This window comes from Manacus vitellinus, unplaced genomic scaffold, assembly GCF_001715985.3.
Source record: "Manacus vitellinus isolate BGI_N305 unplaced genomic scaffold, ASM171598v3 scaffold_27_pilon, whole genome shotgun sequence".
In the NCBI taxonomy this organism is placed as follows: Eukaryota; Metazoa; Chordata; class Aves; order Passeriformes; family Pipridae; genus Manacus; species Manacus vitellinus.
This window is the reverse complement of record NW_021940039.1, coordinates 7,642,485-7,652,521: the sequence shown is the minus strand read 5'-3', so window position 1 is coordinate 7,652,521 and position 10,037 is coordinate 7,642,485. Positions and strand designations below refer to the sequence as shown.

At 46.5% G+C, this 10,037-nt stretch overlaps 1 protein-coding gene across 2 annotated transcripts; it reads left to right on the top strand.

Moving 5' to 3' along the window:
• The first annotated feature begins 1,773 nt into the window (after positions 1-1,773).
• Positions 1,774-7,926, top strand: TLR4 (toll like receptor 4). 2 transcript variants are annotated; one of them, XM_008920440.4, is made up of 3 exons: positions 1,774-1,935; positions 2,763-2,929; positions 4,161-7,926. In XM_008920440.4, the coding sequence occupies exons 1-3, from the start codon at positions 1,831-1,833 to the stop codon at positions 6,418-6,420; spliced, it is 2,532 nt and encodes an 843-aa protein (XP_008918688.2). In that variant the 5' UTR covers positions 1,774-1,830; the 3' UTR covers positions 6,421-7,926. The 2 variants fall into 2 exon arrangements, with proteins under 2 accessions (XP_008918688.2, XP_017929653.1); XM_018074164.3 differs by lacking the exons at positions 1,774-1,935; positions 2,763-2,929 and adding an exon at positions 3,711-3,758.
• The last annotated feature ends 2,111 nt before the right edge of the window (positions 7,927-10,037 follow it).

Sequence of the window (10,037 nt, the reverse complement as noted above, 5' to 3'; positions counted from 1 at the left end):
CTCACACTCCCTTGTGAGAGAAGCAGCACATCCTTTGAACGTCCTTCAAGCTGTACTTTCCACTTGACCTCTGAGCATGGCTGTGGGATGGATTTTGTGATGCTCCCAAACTCTTCAGCATCTTCAGTAAGTCTCCATTGAAATGGTAATTTCTAGAGCACACTTCGGGCTCATCTCAGCTTTAGATAAAAATTAAATGTGGATTGCTTCATTCTGCATATTGAATACTAAAGGATGCACTCGTTTGTTCTCTCTGCAGACACATGATGCTCTGCCAATTTCCTTAATCCAGGCACAGAAGCAGTCAGCAATTGTTTCCATTCACTTTTGATTCCATCTGTAAAAGGAAATACCTGCAATCACCAGAGGCTTTTCAGAACAGGGATTTTGTAGAACTTGTCCAATTTCAACAAACTTTTTGTCTGCTGGCTTAATGGGCACTATCTGGCTGCACATCAGGGTGTCAGTTTTAGCTCCCATTGTGCTGCCATGTGTTTTTTATCACAGAGATCATCAGTTATTTTAGGATTTCCCCATCTCTCTCTGGCTCACTACTGACCTGCCAAAGTCAGCCCCCTTCCCCCCTGAAACATTTTAAACTTTTCTTTTTGAGTGGGTTGCTCACTGGACTGATATCACAGCTTATATTTAATATTAATTTTCAAAGACTTTCGTGAGTAGTCTCTCTTTATTCCATCTACTTCTAGACTAATATCTCACCCTTCTTTCACATTTTTGCCACTTCTCTACGTGGTGTTAATAATACCCAGCAATGCTATGGCTGGATCCCCAGTAAGACTTCTTAGTTATCTGCAGGAAGACAGGAGTAGATACACGAATGCACCACCATTTGTCAGAGTAAATGAGGGCAGGGAGCTTTATTAGAAGGCTCACAGCTGACTTAATATTGCCAACTGAGAGGTTTTACAAAGCTTTTTTTCAGAAACAATAGCTGTGTCTGCACTGGAAATTCAGGATGATATTGAGATGTAGTTGCTTTTGTAGCCAGGCATCAAACACAGATTAAGGCATGAAAAGGGCAGGGAGCAGCTCTGAGCCCAGCTGGGGGGTTTGTACCTCTCCCTTCTGGTGCCCCCAGCACCCACCCTGCCACGGGAGGGATGAGGAGGGGTGTGATGTGTGTGACCATAACTCTGACCACTGAGAATCTCCAGCATTTACTCCTTGTGCCCGGCCATGCTCCTGCAATAATTGCAATAAAGATCCAACCAGATGGATAAAACCTGGATGTATGCTGAGAAGAGCTTAGCCAGAGATAAACCTGTGCTTACCTGGCTTAGGGAGACATCTGCCACAGCTGTGCACTTCACTGCTTGCCAGTGTGGTGAAGCTGGGAGCATGGCAGGGGTACAAAGGCAGGGAGTCATTCTCTCTATCCAGTGCATTTGAATTATGGGATGTGGGGCATGGCCTTCCAGAAACTGTGCTCAGAATTTCAGAAATATTCCCTATTTTTGCCCATTTGACATGAGCTAAACAGAGGCAACAAACTCAAGTGACAGTGATGCAACCCCACGCTCTTTTTAGTTTCTAGGCCAAACTATATGTGTCATTACTTCCTTTTCCTCTTGATTTTTTTTTTCTTACGTTTTTCAAAAACAATTTCAAGAAGAGCAACTAACTCAGAGTGTGTCTAGAAACCAGGCAGAGACCACTTTCACTTCCCTTCTCGTTCCCTGCCCCTCTCAGTGATGTGCAGTGAGAAGCAGGAAAGCTGAAACGCAACGCCTGGCACCGCCGCAGGTTTCTCGCTCCGGGTCTGTGAATGATATCCATGCTGCCTTCTCCTGCCCTCCTGGCCTCCTGAAGATGCCCAGGAGAAGAGCCCTTCCCCTGTGGACACTCCTGGTGCTGCTGCAGCTGGCACTTGTCCCATGGCCGCTGGCAGGCTGCCTCCTCAATCCCTGTTTGGAGGTACGTGAGCTCTAAGCGATCCCAAAATCCTTCTGTTTCTCTGGTGCAACTTTTCCCTCTGCTTGGGAGATTTGTGCATCAAGCCTGTTGTCTGGTCTGTTGTCTTATGAAAGCCCATCTTTTTTTTTTTTCCATGGTTGTTACCAAGGCAGTTGAAGTATTTGAAGTAAATGCTGGTTTTAAAAACATCTGAGAACCAGAAACCAGCAGCATGAACCTCTTCTTCTTGTTGGCTTTCTGTACCTCTGAGGGTGTTGCAGTGCAGTTAGTGTAATAGATTATGTTTCTCTTGGAAGAGATCCAAACCTTGTCTCTGATTTCTGCAAAATACAGTGTTTGTGCCTGATTTGTGCAGCAGAGTGATTTCACCAGAGCCCCAGGTACTGGACACTGAGCGACTGCCTTTTGCAAAGTTTTGCTGACAACTGTTACTTACAGAATAACTTTGGGTTGAGCTGCCTGATTATCTGTAGGATAACAGAGCTGAGAGCTGAGCCTGGCCATCCAATGGATCTGCACATTTTTGCCCTGCTGGCTCTCTCCAAGGTTGTTGCTGGTTCATCCGTAGCCTCAAGGAACACTGTCCTATAGTTTTGCCCCTGCTTCAATCAGCAGGAAATGTAGCTCCTCCTGGGGAGCAGGACTGGTTCTATCAAAAATAGGAAAGATGCTTGGGATATATAAGATTATTTCCTAAAACTCAGGGCAGCTCATTTAGAAGTTAACTGCCAGGTTGGTTATTCTGCTCCTGCTTTCCTGACAGTGTAGTTTTCTGGCACCTCACGAAGAGCAGATGTTGACCCTGATTGGATCTACCACTGTTACAGGTCATCCCTAACACAACTTTCAGATGCACTGAACTGAACACCTCTGCAGTTCCTGCTGGAGTCCCAAACACCACCCAGAACTTGGATCTTAGTTTCAGCAATCTGAAGTCACTGAGGTCAAATTATTTTTCATCAGTCCCTGAATTGCAGCTTCTGGATCTTTCAAGGTAATGAGCTCTTTTATGTGGATACTGGTTAATCTTGCTCCACCAGCTGGGCTGTTGTGGTGGCCTATGTTGGAATCTAATTGTTTTGGTTGTTCATTTTTTTTTTCTTTTTGCTCGTGACTTTGTCTCTGTGTCTGTCACTTTGCACATCCCCACACTGAAGTGATGTGCAGCTTTTAGTCCAGTTACTTAGTGCACACCCTCCACGCAGAGCTGGGTCTGTCAGTCTGATCTTGTAGGTTGAGATGTGAGAAGGAGGAGGAAGATGTTTTACTTGTCTCTGAACAAGAAAAATGTCAGACTTTTCTCTGTTACAAAAACTCTGAAGTGGAACATCTTGGGTGAGATGTTTTTCTAATCACAGTTTAGGAAAAAAAACCCAAGATGAAGGTACATTCATTTTCTAAAAGGCTGTTTTAAAATATCAACATATTCTCTTTTCCCTTCTCCTCACATATCTGGGGGAGGAGATGGAGGAGGCTTATTAGCAAATTTGAATTGATGTATAATTTCCATTGACTTGAGACAACAGTTTCTCTGGGTAAATTGTTTCACTGAAAAATGTCACTCAGTTCCATCACAGCTCCAGCTCCGAAGTGGCTGAGTGGCAGAGCACATTTGCTGTGAGACACTGGCTGGATTATAGGATAATATTGCTGAATTTATTGCAAAATGGCTTTGGGTCTCACATTCTGGATCTTCCCTCTTGAAACCAGAATTGGCCACTCTCTTTTTCCCCTCTTCCCTTTGCAGAACTGCTGACAGAGCTGTGAGCTTTGCCACGGCTGCATCTCTCTGGTGCCAGTGGGACTGCCCAGATGTGGCTGAGGTGACAGTCTGAAGGCTGTGAGGGTGCAAGATCAAGGGAAGGCTGTATCTGGTTGGCTGTGCCATCAGTGATGGTCACCACAATGTCACTTTGGCCTAAAGAGAAAGTCAGAATTCTTCTTTCCTGATGCCTGCATGGATTTTTGACCTTCTCCATGGCTCAAGGTCTCTTGCTTTGCAGCTGAACTTCAGATTAGAGAGGGAGGAGGAGGTGACAGGAGGTCTCCTGCTGTGGAAGGGTTCCATTTGCACATCCAGGAGTGCTGGCTCTGCCCAGCACAGCACAGCCAAACCAACCCCCAGCAGGAGGATGAGAATGTTACAGCAGCACTTAGTGCTGCAGCGTTAATGAACATGAGAGGGACAGTGTTTCACACTTTTATTCTCTTTTCCTGCCCAACAGGTCCCACATCCATACAATAGAAGATAATGCCTTTAAGGACCTTCATAGACTTTCCACCTTAATTTTAACTGCCAATTCCTTCCAGTACCTGGGGACAGCAGCCTTCTATGGCTTAGCAGCTCTGAAAAAACTAGTACTGGTGGAAACCAACATAACCTCTGTGACTGACCTGCCCATTGGACACTTGCATACCCTGCAGGAGCTGAATTTGGGCCACAACAGCATTACTTCATTGAAGCTTCCCGAGTATTTCACCAACCTGACCTCTCTCAGGCACCTGAGCTTTTTCTCTAACAAGATCACATATATCTCCAAAGGAGACCTTGATGCTCTGAGGGAAGGGAGCAGGCTCAACCTCACGCTGGTGCTTTCCTTGAATAATATAAAATCCATAGAGCCGGGGTCCTTTGCAAAGATTCACCTCGGTGAGCTGGTTCTGAGGTCCTCTTTTGAGAACTTCAGCGTGATGCAAACTTCTCTTCGAGGCCTGGCTGGCTTACAAGTGAAAAGACTAATAGTTGGAGAATTCAGAAACCGTTATAGACTGAGTGACTTTCAGAGAGGACTCTTGAGTGGACTGTGCCAGGTCCAGATGCAAGAGTTTGTCTTAATCTGTTTCAAGAACTTTGAGAGTAACACAGACACCCTTTTTGACTGCTTAGGCAACGTCTCCACCATTCGCTTGGTGAACCTCGGGCTTGAAGAGATATCAGAGGTTCCTGTGTCCTCCCAAGTGAAACAGCTGGAGTGCAAGAACTGCGATTTTGAGGAAGTGCCTGCCGTGAAGCTGTCGCACTTCAAGGAGCTGAGAGTGCTTCGGATTACCAAGAGCACATCCCTCAGAAACTTTAGGCAGAAATTTAGGGATCTAAGTAAGCTGGAGGTCGTAGATTTGAGTGAGAATCACCTCGCCTTCAGTGGCTGCTGTTCCCCTCTGTTTCATAATTGTTCAAATTTGAAACACTTGAACCTCAGCTTCAACGCTGACATCAGGTTGACCGGAGATTTCCCTAATATTAAGAATTTGTTATATTTGGACCTTCAGCACACAAAATTATTTGGTCCTGGCTCCCACCCTGTCTTTCTCTTCCTTCGGAAACTCATTTACCTCGACATTTCCTATACCAAAACTCATGTTAAATCTCAGTGCACGTTTTGTGGCTTGAACTCTTTGCAAGTGCTCAAGATGTCAGGCAACTCCTTTGAGAACAATAGGCTGACCAACAACTTCAAAAACCTAACTCACCTCCACACCTTGGATATTTCAAGTTGCATGTTAGTACAGGTGAATCAAAATACATTTGATGCCCTCTCTGAACTAAAAGAGTTAAATATCAGCAACAATAAGCTCCTGACCTTAGATCCTGGAGTCTACCAGCCACTCCAAGCCCTCAGAGTCCTGGATTTCAGCAACAACCAGCTGACATTTCTGTTGGACTCAGCCCTGGAAACCCTGCCTGACAGCCTGGTCCTATTAGACATCTCTCAAAACCTGTTTGACTGCTCTTGTGCACACCTGAACTTTCTGAAATGGGTCAAGGAGAAGCAGGAGCTGCTGCAGAACAAGGAGCTGATGATATGCCACATGCCTGCAGACATGAAGAACGTGAGCCTGTCAAGCTTTGACCTGTCCTCCTGCCACCTCAGTGCAAGCAAAGTGGCCATCACAGTGGTCACGTTGCTCAGTGCAGTGGTGTTCCTTCTCCTGATTTACAACTACTATGTCCAGCTCTACTACTCGTTGGTGCTGCTCAGTGGGTGCAAACACTCTGCAGAAAGGGGTAACACCTATGATGCCTTTGTTATCCACTCCAGCAAAGACCAGGAATGGGTGATAAGAGAGCTGGTGGAACCCTTAGAAGGGGGAACACCTCCCTTCCACCTGTGTCTGTCCTGCAGGGATTTCCTCCCAGGGGTACCCATTGTCACCAATATCATCGAAGAAGGTTTTCTCAGTAGCAGAAATGTCATCGCAGTCATCTCTACCAACTTCCTGGAAAGTAAGTGGTGTAGCTTTGAGTTTGACATTGCCCAGTCCTGGCAGCTTGTTGAGGGAAAGGCTGGAATCATCATGATTGTACTGGAAGAAGTGAATAAGGCCTTGCTGAGGCAGAGGCTGGGGCTGTCTCGGTACCTGAGGAGGAACACCTACCTGGAGTGGAAAAACAAGGAAATGAGCAAGCACATCTTCTTGAGGCAGCTGACAGGAGTCCTGATAGAAGGCAAAGACTGGAATAATGAGAAGGAAAAGCTCAAGTGAAGAGAAAGAGAGATTCCTCTTCTCCTGTCTCCTGTCCTGGCCTTGGCTGAAGGATGGTGCTCAGAAGTTGGTTTTTCTGTTGCTGTTCAGAGTCAGAGGGAATGGATGGAGACACTGCAAAACCACTACAGAGATACCTGCCTTGCAGGCCACTCTTTCCCAAGGGAACTTCCAAGCTAAGGAGTGACAAGACCCAGAAGAGCTGGACCTGCCTGAGCTCTATGTTTTCCTATGGCTGTCAACCAAAGCTGGTCCAGCAGTACAGCCAGGTGTGGTGGGTCGGTGAACAGACTGACTGCTCTTACTGTCATTTGTCTGCCTCTGAAACTGGATTTGGGTCCTGAGACCACTTACACAGTAGGACGTCAGGTTCTGCTGCTTTGAGTGGACCCCAGGATCTCCAGGGGAGAGTAAAGATACAGGATTCTTGACTTTAAAAATGGTGGGAAACAGAAAAAGGGCTTGAATTCAGAAAGTCTTGTATCTGCTGTGTTATGCACCGTGAGTCAGGGGAAAAACCCTCCAGAGAGCAGTGGGGTGTCCTACAGCACAGACCACCTGGCAGCTACTCAGTGGAGCTGAGCAGTTGTGTCATCAGGGGGGAGGGAGGTTTCCACTGTGGGAAATTTCCCAACATGTTTCTTTTAGTTTGTTTTAGACTGAGACCAAATATTGAAACTATCCCCTGGAACTCTTATTTATGTCCAGATTGCATAGCATTTGAGAGTGGTTTGAGGTCTTCTTGTGGGATCCAAAAATCAGTGGGACCAGAAGAAGCCATAAAAATGTTTAACACCTCTTAAGTCAAATATTTCTTTGCTCTAACTGCTTCTCCTCCTCCAGGGTTTCTGGATAGACTGTGTGGGACTGCCCTATGTGAAGGAAATTGAGCCTGAGCAAAGTGGTTTTGATGTTTAGAGACAGCCAGTTCTAGAATAAGCTTTTCCACTCTTTGGACTAGCCTTAATTCACTGTTGGAAGATGCTGTAGGAGCCTCCATGGTTTGAAATGGACTTCAGATCAGCATGTGTGCTCATCCTTTCCCGGGGGTCAGCTGCTACCTGGGACAGAACAGCCACTGGATGGGGGAGTTGTGCTTTTGTTTCACTGAGAACGTGCCTGACATTTTGCAGGGAGAAGAGATAGAGGAGAAAAGTCTGGGTTAGCTAAACTAAATGTATCCCAGTACTGTCCTGAATAAAGAGAAGGAAAGTCTAAATGCCACCAAATCATATTACAGAGCATTCCATCGATGTGTCGGATATTGGATAGTGCGGGAGTATTGCTCTCTATTTACCAAAGGATTTGGATGGGATTAATCACTGAATTACTCTAGTTTTAAACTTGCAAATCCTTCTATAATCAATGATGTTCTGCAGAGGTAAAACAGAAGCAATTGAGTGGTGAATCAGATCTGATATTTATTCAGAAGGAAGGCCTGATCCAGCTCACTTTTCTGAGCACCAGTCAGCGGCATCTCCGTGGAAGCTGATGATCAGGGATCAACTTCAGACACTATTTGAAAGAGAGGGAGAGCTGGTTCCAGGAGCTGGTTCCAGGCCTTGTGCTGGCAAAGGCAGAACCACAGCTCCTTCTCTCTGTGCTGTGTCAGATAACACTACCAAAAAACCCCACAGCCCTCTCTAAACTTTTTTTGTGCCCCCTGAGATGAAGCTTTAATAAAACTAAGCTCAGTGCTGTGCTTCCTTTGCTCAGAGAGTTTGGTTTGCATCTGCTAAATACTGTTCCAGCAATTCCCAAAGTGTGGTGCTCCTTACCTGTGGCTGGTGGGTCCTGCAGACCTTCCTCCTCACCTTTCCTCCTCCACATTCCACCTTCTCCAGAGGCAGAGGCTGCTGGAGCTGGTGGGGGACAGTAAACCAGGGCACAGCTCGAGGTTCCCTGGATTGAGTCCAAAGCAGAGCACAGAGGACAAAGCAAATATTAGCCCAGATTTTAGCAGCTACAAGTTAAACTGGGAAACAAAAGAGGGAAAGTCAAATAGAATGGGAGTTCCTGCTCCTGAATTGAGCAGCACTGAAACTGCATTTCTCCTTCACTCTTTGTGGCTCCTCAGTGTATGTGTATTTCTGGCACAAAGCACAAAGTCCTGCGATTCTTGATTGTAATTATAATAATGAGTTTCAGAAAGCCTGCGAGTGGTTCTGGGCATTATAATAAGGATTTAGGACAGTATTGTTTAAAAAGTGAGTGGAGTGTTTGTTTGAATATCAAAGCAACTTTGGGAGAGCTGGAGTGATGCTCAGAGGAGGCTCCCACATGTACACTTTAAAAAGGAACTGCTCACTTGTTTTTCTCTTTCTATTCAGAGTCTACAGCAGAACTGGATATGTGAGTTGTCCCAAGTTTCCTTATTGCCCACGAAAAAGCACAAAAACCATCATAGCTTCTGGAAGTGGGAGTGAGACAGAGCAGTGAGATGAGACTGGAAGCTGGGTGGGGTGTTCAGAACATAGTGGGGTTTGGGAGAGGTTCATCCTCTGCAAGCCCCACTGCCATTGTCACTCCTGCTTCTCTCCATGCACGTAGAGATCCATATGATTTACTCCTCATACTCTAGAGAGACTGGCCCTCTAGATCCTTCCCCAACTCTGTTCCCTTCTCTGGACACGCTCCAGCCCCTCAATGTCTTTCTTGCAGTGAGGGGCCCAGAACTGGACACAGAACTCGAGGTGTGGCCTCAGCAGTGCCCAGTGCAGAGTGACAATCACTGCCCTGGTCCTTCTGGCCACACTACTTTTGATACAAGCCAGGTGCCATTGGCCTTCTTGCCCAGCTGGGCACACACACTGGCTGGTGTTCAGCCTCTGTCAACCATCACCCCCAGGTCCTTTCCCTTTGGGCAAGTTTTCCAGCCACTCTTCCCCCAGCCTGGAGTGCTGCAGGGGGTTGTTGTGACCCACGTGCAGGACCCGGCACTTCGAACACACAAACCGACATCTTTTATTGCTGAGACCTTCCACAGCAGAACCAGGACTATCTTCCTTTTGCTGCATGGCACAAGGAGGCTCAGGAGGAGGGGCTGGCTGGTGACAGGCACACCCTTGGTGGGACTGGGTGCCAGGACAGCCGTGGGCTCTGCTGAGTGAGGGCTCCAGCCCTCCCCTTTCCACAGTCCTTGTGGTCACTAACCAGAGATTTTCTCACTTTGCCCAGAGAGGGTGTGGAGGAGTCTCCATCACTGGAGATATTCCAGAACCATCTGGACATAATCCTGTGCAGTGTGCTCTAGGATGGCCCTCCTTGAGCAGGGAGGTTGGACCAAAGGACCCACTGTAGTTCCTTCCAACCTGACCCATTCTGTGATGCTGTGATTCTGTGACCTGCCCAGGCAGTATCTGTCTGCTGTACATTGAGGTTTATGACTCTAGGATGAAAAAGGCTGTGTGAACAATTATATTTTCAACATTTACCCAGCAGAGAAACAGTAGATTTCTTTTTGGAAGACTCAAAACAGCTTTTCCCACTACAATAAATGGGGGAAATACTGTGATTCACACAGAAATACAAATACTCATTTAGCTTCATTGTAGGAAGCAAATTTCCAAAGGCAAACTCAATGTTCACAGACAATGTTTTGAGCTGGAAGGGACACA